Genomic DNA, 22,097 nt, shown 5'->3' on the forward strand with positions numbered 1-22,097 from the left:
TACTCCACGGTTTAGGGGAAGATAGAGGATGGACCTCTAAACCGGATGTTGTTTGGGAGGAGATAGGGGATGGACTCCACTGATACAGCTCATATGCTTGTTAGATAATGTGTTGATATAGCTTATATGCTTATCTTGGAAGTGTTGATAAAGCTCATATGCTTATCATTGGAAGTGTTGATATAGCTAATATGCATATCTATTGAAATGTGAATACAGCTTGTATGCTTATCTGTTGAGATGTTGATACAACTAGTATGTTTATCTATTGTAAAATGGGAAGTATTTAATATGAGTCATTGTCTCATATAAGTGGTTGGCCAGGTTCTGAGCCATTGATGTAAATTGTGAAATTGATAAGAAATGGAAATTGAAATGAAACATGAACATAGTGGCCATGAAATGGAAAATGGATTATGAATTGGTTTATGGAAATCGAACATTTATCAATTGCCAATGTCTTAGTTATTGCTCATACTGTGTTTAGCATACCTCTACTGGGCGTTGGTTCACCCTTTATGAGACATTATTTTCAAGTACAGGTAGTATGCCACCTCCAAGGACATAGCTTGGATGATGATGAGAGCTGAAGACTCTTTTTGTTTATTTTGATGTATTACATGTAAATTCAAGCCAAGGGCATAATATGTATTGAGTTAGTACTTCTCTTTTTGTAACCAAGTGTTAACTTGGAAAGATGTAAGCCCATAGGGCATTTGCTTTTGTTGTTAACATGTAATACAGTTGTAAGAATTACTCTGATGAATAGAAATGGTTAGTTTCTTTTATATCAATGCATGTCTATAGTGATGGGTTTTATATATTTTTTTTAGGGCGTTACAGTTTAGGGCCAATGTTAAGCCACGTTGAGACACTTCCAACAACCACTCTTGAGCACTCAAATGGCGCCACCATCGTGAGCGAAACGTCACGGAGTTAGCCTTGCAAGACAACTCGTGACACACTTTAAAATTGTCGTGACGCTTTAAATTTGGTCTTTATCGTACAATCAAACCGATGGAGAGCATGATACTTCACTTGTTTCAATTTATATGATTAAATTTAAAAATATATACATAATTATAATGATTAGAGCAGAGACAAAAAGGACTTATAATCACCCTATTAAAATTAATTAGAAATTTAAACATTTAATATCCTCCTCACCAACTCCATAAAAAAGCAAAATTCCAAAATAAAAATTAGAAGGATGAATTAAATTTCAAGAGTGAAGGTAATAATTTATGAGTTAATTATACATTTCATTTTTATAGTCTAACTCAAATTTAATATTAGCTTTTAAAGTTTTAATTTGAACTTTAAGTTTAGTTTTAGTTTAGTAGTTTCGTTTAAATTTTTTATTAATTTTACCATATAATTTAGACAGAAAGATCAAATCGAAATTTTTAAAAAATTAATAAGTGTTTCATAATTGTTAATTTAACCTCCCAATTAGATGAATTGATTAATTAAAATTGAACTTAAAATGTATGAATTAAATTATTCAATTTAAAACTATAAAAATTAAAGTGGAATTTGAGCTAGTAAAAAGTGTAATTACCCTTAATTTTATTTAGAAATATGTAAATATAAAAAACAAATAGTACTTGTTATGCGGCGTCGTTTCCTCAGACAAGTCTAAAAAGGGTTGAAAATTTTCCATTTTGCCAGGCTGGTACGTCCGAGAACTTCGAATTTCCATCTCCAGCCCCCATATTTATCCGCGCAAAATTTCTTTTATCAAGGGCAAAACCGTAATTTCAACCACACAGCAAAAACTCAAGCCACCACCCCTCTCTCTTTCTCTGCTTTTGCAAGCACCTCCGAAAACCAGATCTGAGAAGCGTCGAAAATCTCCACCGCCGTGAAAACCCTAAAAGCTTCTGAAATCGATTTCGATTCGAATCGATTTTGATTGATTCGAATCGAGAGTTCACAAATGGGCGATTTCAACCTCGCTCTGGTGATCGTCGCCATAGTCGTATGCGTCCTCGTTTTCTTCTTCAATGTCTACCTCCTCATCAACTTCCAGCACCCGGACGACGCAAACCAGGCCTATTTCCCCAAATTCGTCGTCGTTTTGGGGCTCTCCGTCGCCGCCATCTCCATCCTCATGTTACCCGCCGATGTCGCCAATCGCCAGGCTTGTCAGCACGCCATTTACAATGGCGCTTGTAATCTCACCTTGCCTATGAAGTCTCTGTGGCTCGCTGTCTACATTCTCGATGCTGTTCTCGTCTTCTTCGTCATACCTTTCGCTATGTTCTACTACGAAGGCGATCAGGACAAGTCAGTATACATTTCTAGTGTTTTTTTTTTTTTGGTTTTGATTTTGATTTTGATTATCATCATTGAAATGTCAGTGTGTGTGTGGAATTTTGATTTTGATTTTGTTTTTGTTTTTGTTTTTTTGACGCAGGACTATTGGTAAAAGGATTAAAAGCGCATTGTTGTGGGTGGGAACTACAGCTATAGTTTGCGGTCTGGTGCTCGGAATTTTATACGGTTAGTTTTCTTCAATATTGACAGATTACTTAACCATGGAGTGAGAATAAGGCAGATTTGAAATGACCAAAAGTGTGGAATTCATACGTAATTCTCCAATCCTTCACCAAATTCTTCATCAAATTTAAATTTGATGAAAGTTTTGGTGAAAATAAGGTCCAATCCTTTCATCAAACTTGTATTAAATCAAGGAAGAAGCAAAATTTTCATCTAATCAAGGATAAACCAAACCTTTCACCAGATTTCCAACCAAGCCTTTTTGCACTTAAGTTCGATGAATTGTTAAAAGATGAAGGATTGGAGCTAGGTTTTTTTCACCAAAATTGATGAAATTTGAAAGTAATTTTTTAAAATATTTTGATGAACATTTGATGAAAGGATTGGAATAGTTCATATCAAATCAAGCTTTTTACTCGAATTTGGAATCAAATTAAATGAAATATTTGATGAATGATTGGAGATGGTCTAAATATATCAATTTTGGTGCTTGGGTGTAATTCCTTTTGTGTGAATTCAGCTGTTTTTTAATCATCACGGGTGCTAAGTTATGGTTTATTCTCAAGGGGAAATTACCTATCAGTGTTACTACCAGAAAATTATTACAGAATCATGAAAAAGTTTATGATTTTAATTATTAAGGTGTGTAAAGTTTAGCACTTCTGATTTTTTTTTTTTTTTTGAAAGCTTACACTGAATTGAAATTTCCCCTATTTTTAATCGTAACTAGAGATTCCATCTCTGTGTTTTATTATGGTTTCAGTACTGCAATCCCTTTTAAGCTGTAATTTCATTGTTGGAGTATCCTTTATTTTCATTTCTTTATGAGAAAAAAAGAATTTTTATTATTGGAATTTCTTTTTTTGATAAATAGGAATTCAATACCAAAAGGGTGGCCAAAATCCATGTATGTATGCTGCACACCAAAACCAAACCTTAGAACCTAAATTAACCAAAGCATCCAGTGACCCAACTACAGATGCCTCAAAAAGTCCAGAAAATCTCAAGTAAAGGATTTTTGCTCTCGCTTTTAATCTTCACCCAACACAACTAAACAATAATCCTAAGATGTTACTCTTTAATTGACAATTGATTTCCATCAGTTCTTCAAATAATTCCCTTTTCTTTTTTTTGCTCAATGTAACATTACATACTAAGCTCAGGCTGTCAATGTTTCATACATTTGAAGAACTTCCACCACTGATCTAGGTAAGACCCAAGTCACCCCAAACAAGGTCAATAACAAGATCATTCCTTTCCCACAACTCTATAACAAGATGATAAAATAGGAAATGGATAAGGGAGAATCTTTTCTCAACTTAAATGTTATCCATCATGCGAATACTTCTACATTTTATTGACCATGCGAAAAAATCTCCAACTATCGCTTAGAAAGAGCACCTTTCTTTTATTTTTATTTGATGACATTAAACATAATCAAAGGATATTGCAGAGGTAGCTCATTGAAGATCTTGTATGTTATGTGTGAGATTGAATATATTTGTGGAGAGTAAGTAGCATCTATGAGTGGCTGGGAAGGCATCTTACTTTATGTGACCCTAGCGTGGTGGGACTTCTCTAGTCTCTAGTCAAGTGGGTTGCTTGTTTTATTATGTTCTTCTGCCCTTTCATTTTTTCTAGTTTAGATACTGTTGGTAAACCAGGAAGGGAAGTCTTTTTGGTCCAATGCCTGTTGTTGGATTTTAGTCTAATATATATATATATATATATTTTATATTTTTCACGGACTTATAAGCTGTGTATTACTTTTTCTTTTTGTTTGATTGTACCAGGACTTGTTGGAAAAGTCGACTTTACTGTCAGGCACCTCTCTTCAGAAACTGCTTCTTTTCCCAGTACATGGGACTTCTCCAGCAGTCAACAATGTATTGGTGGAAGTGGCGTACACCAGGTGAAGAAAATAATTACATTTACTGGCTTTAGATTTTGCTTAGACTGCCTCAGCATGAATAACATATGATGAACATTCTCAAGATTATTCTCTTACTTTCCAGTGTTCTGCATATTCTGCAAGTGCTTCATCAGAGACAACATGGACTATGCGCACTACATTCCCAGAATATGTTGTTGCTCTTGCTACTATTGTTGGATCTGTTCTCTTCACTGTATGTCAATCTTGCAAATCTTTAAGCTGTTTTATAATGTTCAGAGTTTTATTTCATATTTAACTATTTTACAGAAGCAATTTGAAGGAAATTGAGCCTATATTTAAGTGCTATTTGGCATGGTTGTTTCTTCTCGTACTTACCTATATTGTAAAAGCAATGTGAAAGTGTGATTGCTGCCTTTTATATTAATTTATTGTAGAATCGTGATGGTAATATGGTAGCAATGGGTGTTGCTTCATGTTTGAATTATGTCTAATGGAGAATATATAAGATCAAAATGGTCGTTCACCACATATTGGATTTTATGTCAGGTTTTACAAAAAATAAGACTATATTGTTATTATCCAAACCAAAATTTATGGAAATTAAGGCAACATGGTTCTAATGGAAAGATACAAGTTATCTTTCTGGTTCAAAATGACCTGTTAGATCTGGATACTATTGAACCAACAATATGTCTGTTTTCCGAGAATATTGTATTTTACTATTGAGCTCTTGTTGTCCTACCCAGATATTTGGCGGTGTGGGCATTGCTTGTCTGCCATTGGGACTTATCTTTTCATTCTTTCGGCGTCCAAAAGCTGTTATCACTCGTTCACAGTATATTAAGGTACCTTTTGCGTTGTGTTTTATGTATCCATATGAAATTACCTACTTATGCCTTCTGTATCAACGTAATGGTTATTTGCATGTTCGAGTTGATTATAGGAAATTGACTCGATAATTTGTAGGAAGCAACTGAACTAGGTAAGAAGGCAAGAGAATTGAAGAAAGCAGCTGATGCGCTTCGTCAGGAGGAAAAGAGTGGCTCAAAGGGAAGGAAGTGGCGTAAAAATGTAAAGGCAGTAGAAAAGGTATTAACCTTGATCAGTATTGTTAGCTGAAGGGTGCCTTGCCATGGCTAAAAGGGAAGGTGCATGGTTTAAGTCCACCTTAAGACATAGCAAGAAAATTGGTACATCTTATAATTTGGTGTACTTCAGCCCAAAGTTGGTTTTACAGATGATGTAGGGTCTAAGATTCAATTTGTTGAATTTGAATATCATTTCTGAGATCTGTAAAAGCTTCTTTTCTTCCGTTAAAATGTTTACATCAGAAATTAATGTCATGAATCATGATCCAACTACAAAATTGTTTTCATTTAAGACATAACAATTGATAACTACAATTACAAGGTTTCCTGCTATTTTTCCAATTGCTATTATATGCTTAGGGGCCGTTTAGGGTTTGTAGAAATTACATCATTTTTTATGAAATTTGAAGTTTACATTGTTGGTTGACTTGTCTATGTATCCATGGTTAGATAGATTGGAATCGGGTGCTGACTTATTCTTAACCTTGTAGGAGTTGCTTCTTCTGGAAGAAGATGTAAAGGCTTTAGAAGAGATGTACCCTCAAGGTGAAAAGGTGATGGTTTGAAGTTTTTTTAATGTGCTGACTGCACATTTTATCAAAAGCAGTTTTTGAGAATATGTTTTCTGAAAAATTCTCAATAAAACTAAAAACTAATTTGATGAAAGAAATGAAAAAATAAAAAAACACTCATCATTTTTATATGGTTTTATCTTTTTTTTTGGTGTGGAAGTAATTTTTAAAAATCTGAAAATATTATTTTTGATGTTTCTTTTTGTCAAACTAATTTCTATTTGAAAAAAAAGAAAAAGAAGAGAGATATGATATTGTCTCCTGACTTTGCTGCTTGATTCATTCAGGCGGAGACTGCATGGGCCATGACTGTTCTTGGGTACTTGGCCAAACTAGTGTTGGGGGTTTTAGGGTAAGTGTGAATTTTATGCATATCATTAATTGTGACTTTGACAAACAAAATGTTATTTTGATTTCCTTGAAACTGTCATTTTTTGGGGTCTCTGCAGAAAATTTTAGATGAAAATTGTGTTATCACACCAAAAAAAAAAAAAAAAGAATTTAAAAACATTTCTTATGGATAACGTATGGATGATGTTTAGTCTCTAGTTATTTGTTCTGGCCTTTAATTTTAAATGCAATGTATTTGGGGATAGGGAGCTTGCTTTGATGTGTATGAAGTATTATATTTCTTATGGGGATATTATTGTTGGGTAAATATATGATGATCCACATCTCTTTCATGTCGATTGTATTTGCTTTCTCTATGTTTTATCATATGTGTTTCTCCTGTTCCTTACTTCACACTCCACTATTCTCGTGATATTTTTGTTTCTGTTCTGTGTCTATGGGGTATATTAAATCTGACTTCTTCTTGGCTGCTTGTTTGATAGGTTGATTGTTTCAGTGGCATGGATTGCACATATTGTGATATATCTATTGATTAACCCTCCTCTTTCTCCTTTCCTAAATGGGGTTTTCATCAAGTTGGATGACGTCTGGGGTATTATAAAAATTTTAAGCATATTTTTTTCTTTCATTTCCTTTTTGCTTCATGAGTCATAACATTAACTTGAGATCCCTATTTGCCACTTCACCAGGTCTTCTGGGAACTGCAGCCTTTGCATTCTTCTGCTTCTACCTTCTACTTGCCGTGATTGCTGGGGCAATGATGCTTGGCATGAGATTAGTTTTCATAACAATCCATCCCATGAAGTAATGAACTTTGTCTTGTCTGCATATTTTTTCTCATCTTATTATTTCGTTGTGTTTCTGATGCTTCCTGTGATTGCTAATATTTGATCCATATCACAGGTGGGGAGCCACTCTGATGAACTCCTTTCTTTTTAATGTGGGACTCATTCTTCTTTGCTCCATCAGGTTGGAATCTTGGATTCTCGACACACTTTATTTACATATTGAAGTTGGAACATGTGCACAGCTAGGGATTTAATCATGATATATGCCCCATAAAAAATAAAATAAAAAACTGACAAATGACATTGAGAGTTTAACCTGCACTTGTCCTGCATGTACTTTAAATCAATAGTTATAGCCTTGTAGTATTAAAAATGTTACGTCTTGTTTCTTATGCCTTTTATTAGAATTATTTACTTTTCAAGAAAAAAATCCTGTTTCTTATAGTTTTAAGTTCTGTTGCCACCAATTTGTGGGTTTTGCATCCTTATGTACATATTTTTTTCTTTCTGGTTAGAGACATTGATTGAATTACAGGCTGAAGGAAAAAAAAAATGAATATAACATATCAATTAAATTTTACTTATGCATTATATTAGACATTGCAGAAGTTGGTCACCTTGCTGACATCTCGTTTATAGTTTTGCTTCTCCGTCCGTCCCGGGAATATAATTCCTTGGTTTTGTGTTTGATAGTGATCGTTGTTGGTTTTGCTGTTTTTCAGTGTGATTCAGTTCTGTGCAACATCATTTGCATACTATGCTCAAGCTACTGCTGCACAGGAAATATTCGGTCACACATTGCAATCTCTTCGTGGAATCAAATATTTATACAAGTCAGTCACAACTCTTCTCATGAACTTCTGATCAATATTAGACATAAAATACTCATCCAGTTGTACTGTATTGCAGGTATAATGTGTTTCAAATAGCGTTCATTGCCTTGGCCGGACTGACGTTTGTTTTATATGCTGCCTTTGTAAGTTTATATGCTGCCTTTTGTGTTTCTTTTAGGTAGCTTGAACCTGAAGGCTCATTTCTATTAGTTTTGTAATTTTTCAGGGATGGAAAAGAAAAAAACCAAGCGGCAGATTCCAGCTTTCCGCTTGAAGCATGTATTGCCTTGAAGAGAGTATGCATCTAACTTGATCTTACTTACGGAATCTGCAGTTGCACAAATTATTGTGAATGATTTAGGTCAGATGCATATATGGCCTAGAGATTTGTTCGATGTTGTTGTCTAGAGAAAGTAGACAGACCTCATCCGAGTTAAACTTTGATTACTACAAAATAGAAAGAGTTGTGCTACTGCTGTTTTTCTTATTTCCCTGCCTTTTGTATGTATTATGCCTTTGTTTGTTTGATTTTGTCATGTAATATCTTTGGCATGCGTGGGGACTAGTTTGAGGACTACCCTTGATGTATTTATATAGTGAATGAAAACCAAAATTTCTTGACTGGTCAGTTAGTGATTCATGTGTGCTTTAATTACTTGTTTTGTAAAGGTTAAAGAAATAAAACCCCTGAAAAGCTTAAACAGTTTGTATGTTGGAGCTTTGCATCATGTGATATGTTTGGACGATGGATTTATATTAATGAGATGAGTTTTGTATTGACCAAGTTCATCAGATGAATTTCAGAGTGGTCAAGTGCATTGTGCTTTTCAACTGGCAGTTTACTCATCATCAAATACACAGACAGTCTCGTTTCATAAAGTATATTGACCCTGCCATACCCAATTCGTGCAGAAATTATCTAGCAAGTCGAGAATACTTTGGTTTTTTTTTTTTTTTGAGGTTAAAAACCAGTGCATAATATATGAACGAGGACATAACAAAAATGTGAATAATTTGATATTTACAAATACAAAACTAAAGAATCAATTAAGAAAAATGGTTTTCAACTCGAGAGGGTTGATTGTGTCTCATAATTTAAAAACTATTACAGCCCCCAAGCAAAACACAAGTGTGCCTCATTCTTGGCAATAAAATCACTGTTGCTGCTGGAGTATTAAAAAATAATAATTCAAATTCATGCCATTTTAAAAATAATTTTCAAACTCAACAGTTTTGAATTTATTTCTTAAATTTGTAGTATTATTTTGTAAAGTTGATTATAGGACTTTAGATTTACAGTTTGTTTTGAAAATAAATGTTTTAAGAAACGAATTTAATAAATTTATTGTGAATTTTTTTTAATTCTTGTCGTCAAAATATAACTTCGAGCCAGAAGTCTTTTTTAAAAATACAATTTTAAAAAATAAATTCAAAACAACTCACATTAACATATATATATTTTTTTGGGTAATAACTCAGGTTTCTTAAAAAAACCGGCTTATGCTATCGGCCAAAAAACACTTTTGGAAAAAAAAATGAGTTTATTGATTTATTTGGATCACATCACCTCTGTCTTTCTCTCTATTTTTTTTTCTTACATTTTTAAAATAAAAAACCAATAAGCCAAAAAAAAGCCAATATTAGGATTCATTTGTGAAGAACTTTTTTAATTTAACTTTTTGACTAATTTAATTTGACTAAGGCCTATTTTAAAAAATAGTTTTTTTCCTTTTTCTAATTTATTGGCTTTTTTTTTTTGAAAAAATATGCAAAAAAAAGAAAAGAAAAGAAAAAAAAAATTATGTGACCTAAATAAGCCAATAAATTTTTTTTTTCTTAATTGTCAAAATAGACCTAAATTAATTCTGTTTAAAAAAAACTTTTTGACATTTTTATAAAAAAATAATTATAATTTAAATGTAACATTTTTATTATATTAACTTATTTATTTTTTTCCTTTTTTTTTTTTTCTGATCTCATTTCAAGCCATAACTGTTAAAATAGTTTATAGATTATAGCTTAACAAATTATAAATTATGACTTTAATCAGAAGTTGTTAATCTATTTGGTGTAGCTGTTGGATTATAGATTTAAGTTGCTGAATAGTGTTTGTTAAATAAGCTGTGAAATAGTTTTTCAGTTAATTTTTATTTTTTATTTGTCTACATTTCTCATAAAAAAATAATAATAATAATTTATAATCCATTTGAGTCTTTTTTTATTTTAAAAAAAATAAAAAATAAAAAAATTTAAGAGTATAACTATAAATTAACATATCCACAGGAGAAGCTGATAATCAGAAGTAAGGAATGAGCAGTTTCTCAGAATCAATTTTTTTAAATTAAAATAAATTATTAAAATAAAAAATTATTTAAAATAAATTTAAATATACAGTCCAAGCTAAAAATCGTAAGTAGGGTATGAAAAGCCGAAACAAACGCGCCCAATTAGGTCCAGTAAAGCAGAAACAGAAGCAGAAGCAGAGAGATGGATTTTGCTATCTTCTCCCCATCTTCGCTTTTCGCCGACAACGATGGCAGCTCTACCGGTAACTCTCTCTCTGTCTCACTCTCTCTAGCTTGCTCAGTTTCATATCGACAAATACACGGTGTTGTTTGCAGATGAGGAAACGATGGAGACCCATCAGAGCTACGCGGAGAGAAGGCACCAATTTCCTGGAATGGTTAGTGTAATCACGTTTTGCCCTAAATTTTAATCAATTGCTTAATATTTGTGTGATTTATCTGTGTTTCTAATGCTAATTCTCTTGATTTTTGTTAGTTTCTAATAATTTGTTTGCGTAACATTTTGAATGATTTCTTCTACTGTTTTTCGTTTGATTCTCAATTCAGATTTTGATACAGAACCCAAATGACTATAATATACTATACTATACTATCTATTAGAACAAATTGATTGAGTTATCAAACATTTGGCCTTCGTAATTTTGATTATCTGGACAACCAAACGTGTTATCTTGTCTTACGTGGCTAGTGTGGTTGGAGCGTAATCGGCGGGCATTTTTGGGGGAGATGCGTTTGGCGGTTTGGTTGGAGCGGCATTTGCTCCTCGTGTTGCATAGTTGGTTAACGCTGACTGTGGACCTGGCTGTTTTGTCTTTTGTTGATTTTGTAGAGGACTTGTCTTCATAGTTCTTTTGCTTGCTTTTGCCTTGATGTTTTGTGCAGTTTCGGTTTAGGCTGCTTCTAGTTGTTAGACTACCATTTGTATTCTTTGCATTGCCTTGATGCCTTTTAACAAAGTTGGTTTATTTATCAAAAAAAGAAAAAAGAAAAAAAAAAAGCGTGTTATCTTGGTGATTTTCTAGAAATGAACCATCCTAAGATGAACTACACAACTTGTCTTCTGCGATTTTCTTGATAATTTGTTCATCAATCTTTGGGTTTAGCTTTATTTTTCGACGTGCTTGTTCTCTAGCAAAATGATTTGTTTCTTGATCTTTGATCCATATTTATTAGGTGTGTTATAACATCATACGTTAATGGGTTACCTGCAGGAATTGCTCATTCGAGAATTTTCTTTTCACGAGTTGAATGCTAATTTACTTTGGCCGGGGACATTTTCATTTGCAGAATGGTTACTTCAACACAGGTCATGGGTAGAAGGACGGCACACGATTGAATTGGGCAGGCATGTCAAATTGTTTTTCTTGCACTTAGTTGTCCCTTTTCAATTATTTTATGTTGTTTGGTCATTTTTATCATCCTTGTATCTCAGTGTGTACAGGACTGATATGTAAGTACAGAATTTTCTGTTAGTTTGAGTATTTTCATATATGTAATTATATTCCTGATGTTCACTCTTGTATTCTATGCCAGTGGAACTGGGGCTTTGGCCATTTTTCTGAGAAAATCATTTCAATTTGACATCACTACCTCAGACTATGATGATCAAGAAATTGCAGAGAACATAGCTCATAATTGTAGAGTTAATGGAATTTCTCCCGTCCTTCCTCACATTAAGCGTGAGTTCTTTTTCTCTTTCATACGGTAACGAAGATAGATCCAAGAAAATATTGGTGAGGACTATCAATAAGATTTGATGCCTTTGACCTTCATTCTCATGATTGGTGGAATTTTTTTGTATTTTTCATTGTAAAATTAGACTTTTAGGGAATGAACAATATGACATGATAGCTATAGTAGATCCCTCGTTTGTATGCCTTTTAACTTTTTTCGTAAAATATGATGACAAACGTAGTATGCATTTATGTTTTCAGATTCATGGGGGGATGCCTTTCCATCTGCTGACCCAGATTGGGATCTGGTTATTGCTAGCGATATTTTATTGTGTAAGTTCCTAATCTGAAATTGGCTTCTGAACATTTGGAAATGTACTTTACTATGAATAGGCAATCTGACTTTGACTCAATACACCAGTATGACAGACATATTTTCATCACTCGATTGTTAATGGAAAGACATTAAAGGATATAGGAAGTCTGGAGAAACGAGCTATAATTCTAGAAACAACATCGTGTATATATTTTTCTCTCAATCTTGCTGTCATTAGGTGGGCTGCAAATAAAAGGAGATCCTTGGCAGTTTGTTGATGTATCTAGGTTGTTGACCTTTCTTCTAGAACGATTGATATTTTGGCTCCAAGATTGGCCTCAAAAGTTGCAATCTCTTTTGAGGAGTATTAAGGAACTTTATGCCACTAGAAATGAGGTCCTTTCTTTGGTTTCCTAGGACGTTTTTACTTCTTCATCCATTTCCTCTAAATGAGTAATTATGGCTCTTGAAATCAAAATTAGCTTTTAAGTTTGGCGTTTAAGTTTGTAATTCTGCCTTCCATGGAGGTGCAAGTTGGAGCAAGAGTTGTGTCCCATGTCACTTCTTTCACTTGTTTCGGACACAGATTCACTTACGCCTCCATGAAAATGCAATTATCTTGAGTTGTTCCCATTTAAATACAAATTTTCTATTTAAATGCATATATATATATATATATTTTTTTTTTTTTTTTTGATTTTTTATTTAAAGTTCCTTTTTTCCTTGCTGCTTGTAGATGTGAAACAGTATGCTAATCTAATAAAGACTCTATCCTTTCTTCTCAATTCTTACAAGCCTAAACTTAATGAATTAGTTTCTCTGAGGAATAATGAACAGAATGGAGGTAAATTCTATCTAATTTCGTCATTTTTATATATAGCAGAGACATCAAGTTACTGATTATTTTTTACTTTTTGCAACAGAAACGTGCTTGGGGCTGCCCTGCCCGGCATTTTTAATGAGTTGGAGACGCAGAATTGGAAAAGAGGACGAGTCACTTTTCTTCAACGGGTGTGAGAATGCTGGTCTTGAAGTACAACATTTAGGATCCCGTGTGTATTGCATTAAGCCAAGAGAAACAACATAGATTTTCAGTAACTGTAGCTAATTCCCAGTTGAGAAGCTGCAATTCAACATTCACTCCATGCTAGGCCACCTTCCTCCGCCGCTGCCTCCTCCGGAGATTTGGTGTCAAATCATATTTCTGGCTTCCACTGATCGGAGAACTTGTTTATTATTCCCACAAAAAACCCCCCTCTGATTTTTCTCAGCACAAAGCACTCACAATTCTTAAATACTGTGGTACCTCGTGAAATTTGTTTGGTTTGATTTTGATTTTTTCTTCTTTTTTTTTTTGTTGCGAAAAAGTAGAAAATAATTTAACAAAAATAAATACTAAAAAGATATTTTTGAATTTTTATAAATTATTTTTAGTGTTTAAAAAGATAAAATTATATAGAAATGATGGGTATTTCTTATTTTTTCATTAAATTAAATTTTAATTTTAAAAATAATTTAAAACCAAACCAAACAACATATGCTAATCTTTTTAGAAGTTGGTTTTCAAAAGGAAGAGCGATTTTTTAAGAACTTATAATTTTTTTTTCCTTCTTATTTTGAGCCTGAAGTTAATTAGAATTAGAAATATCTATACTATATATTAAGTAAAAAGAGGCTTTGAACCTAAAGCCTTGTGCGAGTTTCAATCTCTCAATCTAAATTTTTTGATTTTTTGATTTAAAAAAAAAAAAAAACCTTTGCATTTATTAACTTCTCTTAACTTTCAAGTCTTACTCTCATAATAACACTTTAATGCATTAAGAACAAGTATAAAAAAAAAAAAAATTTGAAATCCAACACATTAATTCTTTGAAAAGTCTCAACAGATATGATTATTATTCCTCATAATAACATTTTAATGCATTAAGAATAAGTATAAAAAAATTTCTTGAAAAGTCTAACGCATATGATTATTATCAAAATATTAAATTTTAATATAATATAATAAAAAAAAGAAGACATTTAATTACTTGAAAAGTTTAACACATATGATTATTATCAAAATATTAAATTTTAATATAAATAAAAAAGGGAAAAAAATAAGACATTTAAAAAAAAAAAAAAGATATTTAAAAATCGCAATTCACATATATAGATAACTGTAAATATATTAAGAAAAAGGGGTTTCTAAACCCCAAGTCTTGTGAGAGCTCCAATCTTTCAATCTTAATTTTCTAATTTTTTTATTTTTAAAAAAAATCTTAGCATTTATTGATTTGGTTAAAATCCCACGATCAGCATTTATTAACTTTTTTTAATCCACATACCTGCATTTATTGATTTTGTCAAATCTCTGATTAGCATTTAAAATCCCCTCATATAAATAATTATAGATGCAACTGTTGCATAGTTACTGCAGTAGTTTTTTTAATTTCTCCTGTACACTATGGTTAGTGATAAGATTGTTAAATTATTTTTATAAAAAATCTTTAAAAATATAATTTATATATTAAAAAATATATAAATATATATAATTATCCCGTGCATAGCACGGGTGATAGGCTAGTATATTACAACCCTAGTATATTACATAAGCAAAAGGGGAATTAACTCACAAGGCTTTAAAGAGCTCCAAATTGCCTAATTTTTAATTTTTAAAAATTAAAAAAAAATTCTATTGGCTAGCTCTTAATCCAACGAAAAATATATAAAAAAAATTAATATCCTTTGATTTATGACTTTCAAATGAAAAGTATATCAAGTTTAAAAAAAAATAAAAAGTATATTAATCTATTTTAAAATTTAAATTTGTGGATCACTAAATATGGAAATCAATATATTAATTTAAATTTAAAATTGGCACAATATAAATTTAAAATTATAGTGATTTATCTTATGATTTGTAAGTTTTAAATAAAAATTTAAAATTATTATAATTAGCTCATAATTTTTGTATTTAGGAGCAATAAGAGTGACATTGACATTATTTATATATTTTACAAAAAAAATACTTTTAAGAAGAGATATTATGAGAGTTTCAAAACTTTATACAAAATTTGTATACTATTATAATTGTAAAACTGTCATCTTATTAAAGTTTAAAGTTAAATTTTTTATTTTTTTTTGGTTTAATTTTTGTTAATATGTGTCACAATATGATTGGTTTATTAATTAATTTTATTTTCTTAAAATAAAATTTTAAATTTCGATTCTTCTTTAAATTATGTTACAAGTATAAGATCAATATTCATTTTTTAATTTATGCATCTTTTATTAAATTATAAAATAAAATTTTAAATTTAAATTCTTTTTTAAATTATGTTTTTACATCACAATGAAATTAATATTCATATGTATCATAATGATGTGTCATAATATGTCATTAAATACACGTATTCAAATTATTAATCGCTATTATAAGTTTATATATATATATATATATATTTTTTTTTGTCATTTTTAGTTTTAAATTTTATAAAAAAAAATTATATCCTTCTAAACTATAAGGACTTAAATAATAAATTTTTTTAATACAATTTTTTTTCTTAACAAAAGACAAAAAGATTAAGAAAATTATGATTTTTATAACAATTGCCAAATATAATAGATTCTATTTATTTATTTATTTATTTTATCTCAATTGTCAATTAGACAAATTAAAATAAAAAAATAACATTTTTTAACTTAAATAGTTAATAAGTGACTTTCGTTAAAATCCCTTTGTTGCGATCGGAATGAGATATTGTGAGTTCGTTTGGGATATGAGTTGGCTTTTTAGATTTTTGATTTTTTGGGTATTTTAGTCGGGGATTAAAAAATCTCGTTTAAGATAGATTTTTTTGACTTTCTTGACTTTTATTAGAGAAATGATAAAATAATTATGATTTAAATGTAACATTTTACCTTATTAACTTTTTAATTTATTTTATTTTTTTTATAACTATTTTAACCAACAAATCTCACGACTTTTTCTTTCCAAACCAGCTCTGAAAGTGTTACCAGTGAAATCAGAATGGCGATCTAAATGCGTATCTAAGAAATAGAATTCTCTTACTTCGAATAAATTTTTTATTAATTCCAAACATGATCTGGTCATCATCTACCACTATTTTTCAGATTTTGTAAATCTTTCCCATAAGTCCAAACTTGGACCAAAATTGTTCCAATGAGGCTATGTTTGACATGATGGCTAGAGTTAGATTGGGTTATTTTAGTCATAAAAAATATATATTTTTTAATTTAATAAAATAAAATATCATATTTAAATCATAATTTTTTTTTTTTATAAAAATTTAAAAAGTCAAAAAAATTTATTCTAAATGAAATTTTTTAATATCAAATTAAGATAGTCAAAAATTAAAAAATTAAAAAAATCAACTTACATCTTAAATGAAGGTTGAATATGAAAGGTTTTCTTTACTCACTTTTATATTTTAAACAAATTTTAAAAAATATATTTATAATTTATTTTAAAAATAAATTTTTTTGACGAGATTTTTTATCAGAATAAATTTTTCAATGAGTCATTTCATATCTGCAATTTAAATCGTGATTTCAAACTGACCATGTGGGGTCTACTTCAATCAATGCAAACTTTTGTAAGATAGTTATGTTTGTATTAATATATTTATATTTTAATTAAATTTTAAAATATATATTTATAATTTATTTTAAAAATAAATGTTTTGACGAGATTTTTTATCAGAATAAATATTTCAACGAGTCATTTCATATCAGCAATTTAAATCGTGATTTCAAGCTGACCATGTGGGGTCTACTTCAATTAATGCAAACTTTTTTAACGTAGTTATGGTTGTATTAATCTATTTATATTTTAAATAAATTAAAATTATATATATTTATAATTTATTTTAAAAAAATTTTGACGAGATTTTTTATCAGAATTAATTTTTCAACGAGCCATTTTATATCAGCAATAGAAATCGTGATTTCAGCTGACCATGTGGGGTCTACTTCAATCAATGCGAACTTTTTTTAATAAGGTGATATTATATGTATTAATTAACATACCTATTGTATGAACTAGTGTTATGATATTATTATTGACCATATTTATTATACAAGTTACAAATATTTAATATTATATAAATGATGTCACATCATCTGTTAGTATATTAATGCGTACATTAAGTAGTACATATAACATTATTCTTCAAATAATCTACCAAATGTTTTATCAAATTTCTCACATGAGTAGAGCTGTGCAAAATATCGTCCAATTCGTTAAAACCGCACCGATCCACATCAATCCGCACCGTTCTAACCGCTAACCGCGGTTTAAACTTTAAAATTTATAATCCGTCAACCGAACCGCTCCGCTCTGCTATAATTAATACGTGTATATTTTTTAACTTCCAATGAAATATCAATGTAAAAATGAGTGTGATAAATATTTAAGATATGAAATTTATTACAAATTAGTGGTTATATCTATGAAACATATTATGTAAAATTACTGTGTTATATATCTAAAAAATATTATATAAATTAGTGTTATATATTATGCAAATGTATGATAATTAGTTAGAATATTCTTCAATCCGCCAAAATCCGTCCAAACCGCAATTTGTCAATTCGCTAATCCGTTAACCCGCCATTCGGTTTGTAATTTTACTCTCAAACCGCCCGAACCGCACTGCGCACACCTCTACACATGAGTGTGGGACTCACACAAAGATCTACACCTACATGAGAGGTTTGATAAATTATTTGATAAATTATTTAGGATCTCTAGCATTATTGTTTAGGGTGTCCTAAATAAGTGCACTTTTTATTTTTTTAGAAAGTTGAGAAAAAAATATGGAAGTTTGGGTTAACTTTTTGACTTTTTATGAAAAAATGTGTATTAAAAAATTGTATAAATAAGTGTATAGGAGAAGATAGTGTAGTACACACGTACGAATTGGCAGTCAACCGGCTAGGTGAATACATAAAAAAAAATTGCCTCATTTTCGGCTTTGATTGGATGGTGTTGTTTGGTCCATGGGGGCCCACCACAGGTCCCTTTTTTCTAATCGAAACCGTTCAATGTGTAGAACTCATCGACTGTTATCTGTTTGTAAAAAATCACGTTGATTGGATATCGATAGCTATCTGATCGTGTTAGTTTTTTTGTCAACTGTTAACTATAGCACCATCCAATTTTTATACAAAACTGATTTGATCATATAGTTAACGATATCCGATAGACGTGATTTTTTACAAGCATATAGTACTAAACGAGTTATACATCTTGAACGGTTTGAATTATCAAAACGGAATCCATGGTAGGCCCCCATAGGCCTAATTTTACCATCAAACTTAGTGAATGTACACATAACATTTTTTTTTTTTGGCCCTTTCCTTGTAGTTGGCTTGGCATCAGACATTGATGGGACAAAAAGTTTATTTATATTTTAATACTTATATATTAATTTTTATATATATATTTTTTAGTAAATAATAATAACTTTTTAACTTTTTTTTTTAATAATTTTTTAATTTTTAATTTTTTTTTTTTACAATTGTCAAACCAGCTAGTTAGTTATGGTTGCATTAATGTTGTGGAAAATGCCGTGTTACTACTTGCAACAACTACCAATTGGAAGAGTTATTGGGTAGGTTCGGTTCGGCTTTGTGGAGTGATTTTGGATTTTTTAAAAAAAAAAAATTGTTTGGTTTATAATTTTTTTAAAATAATTTTTAAAATCACTTTTTATTTCTTATACATTAATCAATTACTTTTTCTCTCTCCTCTCTCATTCTTCAATCATTTTTTCTCTCACATACATCTACTCAATTACAACAAAAAAATCAAATCATTCTAAATTCTCAAACTCCAAAACTACTTTCAAAATACACAACCAAACAAATTAAAAAAAATTCTAAACTTTCTCTCCAAAATAATTTTTAAAAACTACTCTCTCAAAACCAAACCAAACCAAACCAAACAAAACATATGCATTATTTTTTGGGGAATTGACCTATAAATCCCATATGAATGAATTGTAGACCATGCAGTCCCAATTGTTTTATAATAATTCCAGAAGTCCCATTTTTAAGTGTATCACGTTTTTACCCATGGGGATTGATTTTAATGTTGAGTTGTTCAGGTTGCATAAATCATGGGGCTACCACGTTTGGAAAAAGCGTCCTATAGACTTTTTTGTGGTGGTACATTGGGTTGGTCTAGCCACATGACCGAAGCCCAGTTTTGGCCCAAAAATCTACCCACATTAATTCTGTCGGGTCAACCCACACCGTACTCAACGTTGATGATACAGTGTACATACTCCATAACATTTGTATATCTTGGTGATGTGGTAGACGATTCGGAAAACCCTCATTCACCGACGTTGGCCGAAAATTGTCCATCTTCCATTGTACAGCGAGACATCAACCTCTCCAGTCGTCGTGATTGGTGTCCTGTAGCCAAACCACTTGTGGCAACCACATAATTTAGGAAAATAATCTGGAGAATCAATTCATTCTGTTTGTGTTATAGGGTGTTTAGAGGTGGACCATATCGGGTTAGTTCTGATAAACGAGGCAATAACGTCAGCAACTTTTTAGGTGTGGTGTGATGGTGTGGATTGTGAACAGGTAACGTGAACACTACGTTGAGCATGACGGCAACATTATTACCACCATACGCACACAACATCAAGTTGTCCCCCAACTGCTGCAATGGAAAAAAACACCCCCGGTTAAAATCAGAAAGAAGAACGACGGTGTAACATGAAATTATAGAGATGAAAACATAATCCAAAATAACCGACCCAACACGCCATTATTGACCGTATTTTTGCCCCAACACGAAAATGAACCCACACCACACGCCACAAACCCATGCTATGAAAACAAAACAGCCACATAGTAACATAGATGAATACGTTACCTGTTCGCAAAAAATCGAATCCTACGTCCGGAGCATCTCAAACTGAAGCCACACCTCAATATGCATTCAATTCAAATACTCGTTGAATATCACCACCACCACATAATCAAACTCCCCAACCTGGTAACATCATAAGTGGGATTCCTCCACATCCTTACCAAACATGTTACATACAAGAAAGGGGTAAAAAAGTCACATAATCCACACCCCAAACAATACAAGGGATTTGATTGTAAACATTACCATAAAAATAGAACTTCCCAGAGTATTAAAAATAAAAAAGGATCTCTCGATCCAAAACTCTCCCAAATGGGATTTTCTAATAATTTTTCCTTATTTTTATAATTAAAAAATAAATAATATTAGGTGGGCCTCTCCATGCTTTTCACGCTAGAGCTCAAGTTAGTTAGGTGTTGTTTGGTTTTTGAATTGGGCTAAAAAATTATAAAAGGATAAATTTTTTTTAAAAATCACAAAAAGTCAAATATTACAAAAGGACAAAAAAAAAATATTATCATTTCAAAACTAAAACCTCAAAAAAAACCAATCAAGAATACCAAATGAACAAAAAAGTCCCAAGTTAAAAAAAATCAAAAATGCCAAAAAACTAACTAAAAAAGTCATTGCCAAACGAAAGCTTAATTTGTTTGAAATGATGTTTTATAATTGAGTAATGTTAAATATTAAAAAATTCTATTAAATTTTTTATTAAATATCTTATAGGGATGTGGGACTCACATGATAATGTAAGTTCACACCCATATAATATAAAATATTTGATAGAACTTTTGATATTTTTTTTTGAATTTCTAGCATTTTTGTTTATAATTTGTAAATAAAAACAGCGTTTGTGGGTAGAAGTTGAAATAAATTTATATTTTATACTAATAAAAATGAACTATTTTTAGAATGGCATATTTATTAAATAAAAGTTAATTTATATTTTTATTTTTTTACACATCTAATAAAAAATCAAAAAAATATTTAAAAAGTTAATCACTAAAATAATCCATAGTCTTAGGGACAGGTTCACAGGACAAAAGTTATGAATTTTTTCTCTCTAATAATTTTTATATGTATAATAAATTTAGAAAATGTTTGAGATCCAAAAAAAAAATTGGCGGATTGGATTAGAGGAATTGCAATCCATCGGATGGTTAATTCTAAATAAATAATCCTTGAACTATTTGGTTGAAAATAGTATGTATCCATGTTTGTTTTCTCATAGAATTGGATGTTTGAAAATGACTATCTTAGTGAATCCAATGCTTGGTTAGAATATTATGAAAAAAGATAAATCCTCAAAAGATTATTTTATCATTTTTTAATTGTTTACTAAGTAATAGTAATAATAAATCTACCTTTAATTTTTATTTTATTTTATTTTATTTTTGGCTAGAAATTCTAAAAAATTAAATAAATAAAACATCAATAAAAATTAGATAAATTTATTTTAAATTTAATTAAGACTTTTTAAATTTTATTTTATTTTACTAAGTACAATACATAATGAAACTAAACATTTGTCTATATGATAGTGAAAAAAAAATTGAATCTTTATCCCACCATTTGAAAAAATTAAATTGTTATTCCAAAGAAATTTAAAAAAAATAAAATTAAGATACATGTATTTGGGAGGTAAAAGTATCTTTTTACCAGTTAATCTTATGGGATTGTTATCCCATCATTTGTATCCCCTCATTTTTCTATGACACAACAATCCCACATATGAAAGACATGAAATCCAGTTGGATTCCTAATCTGGCCAACAAATTTTTAACCACACAATTAACATATAAACATAGAGTCCGATCCCCCCTTCCAATTTTCCCAAATAAACACCTCCTAATTATATAAGGCTCAACTCTCTTACTTGT

The 22,097-nt window shown here is 30.5% G+C and overlaps 2 protein-coding genes across 2 annotated transcripts; both read left to right on the top strand.

The window, feature by feature from the left end:
- Nucleotides 1-1,744: 1,744 nt before the first annotated feature.
- On the top strand, nucleotides 1,745-8,656 carry LOC114283838 (LIMR family protein At5g01460). The gene is made up of 14 exons (XM_082919056.1): nucleotides 1,745-2,289; nucleotides 2,420-2,505; nucleotides 4,296-4,414; nucleotides 4,518-4,628; nucleotides 5,143-5,241; nucleotides 5,363-5,485; nucleotides 5,976-6,038; nucleotides 6,344-6,408; nucleotides 6,890-6,999; nucleotides 7,097-7,211; nucleotides 7,311-7,376; nucleotides 7,918-8,028; nucleotides 8,105-8,171; nucleotides 8,255-8,656. Exons 1-14 carry the CDS (start codon nucleotides 1,940-1,942, stop codon nucleotides 8,300-8,302), a joined length of 1,533 nt encoding a protein of 510 aa, XP_082775182.1. The 5' UTR covers nucleotides 1,745-1,939; the 3' UTR covers nucleotides 8,303-8,656.
- A 165-nt stretch (nucleotides 8,657-8,821) lies between these two features.
- On the top strand, nucleotides 8,822-13,655 carry LOC114283828 (S-adenosyl-L-methionine-dependent methyltransferases superfamily protein). Its single transcript, XM_028226701.2, has 7 exons — nucleotides 8,822-10,576; nucleotides 10,650-10,711; nucleotides 11,546-11,679; nucleotides 11,868-12,013; nucleotides 12,269-12,340; nucleotides 13,060-13,167; nucleotides 13,247-13,655. Exons 1-7 carry the CDS (start codon nucleotides 10,516-10,518, stop codon nucleotides 13,408-13,410), a joined length of 747 nt encoding a protein of 248 aa, XP_028082502.1. The 5' UTR covers nucleotides 8,822-10,515; the 3' UTR covers nucleotides 13,411-13,655.
- The last annotated feature ends 8,442 nt before the right edge of the window (nucleotides 13,656-22,097 follow it).

This window comes from Camellia sinensis, chromosome 3, assembly GCF_055761805.1.
Source record: "Camellia sinensis isolate YWXY chromosome 3, ASM5576180v1, whole genome shotgun sequence".
In the NCBI taxonomy this organism is placed as follows: Eukaryota; Viridiplantae; Streptophyta; class Magnoliopsida; order Ericales; family Theaceae; genus Camellia; species Camellia sinensis.

Coding starts and splice junctions, on each gene's coding strand:
- LOC114283838 (XM_082919056.1), top strand. CDS start 1,940: ATGGGCGATTTCAACCTCGCTCTGGTGATCGTCGCCATAGTCGTATGC. Junction 4,415..4,517: donor GTGGAAGTGGCGTACACCAG/GTGAAGAAAATA, acceptor CTTACTTTCCAG/TGTTCTGCATATTCTGCAAG. Junction 8,029..8,104: donor GGAATCAAATATTTATACAA/GTCAGTCACAAC, acceptor ACTGTATTGCAG/GTATAATGTGTTTCAAATAG.
- LOC114283828 (XM_028226701.2), top strand. CDS start 10,516: ATGGATTTTGCTATCTTCTCCCCATCTTCGCTTTTCGCCGACAACGAT. Junction 10,577..10,649: donor CAACGATGGCAGCTCTACCG/GTAACTCTCTCT, acceptor TGTTGTTTGCAG/ATGAGGAAACGATGGAGACC. Junction 13,168..13,246: donor GAATAATGAACAGAATGGAG/GTAAATTCTATC, acceptor TTTTTGCAACAG/AAACGTGCTTGGGGCTGCCC.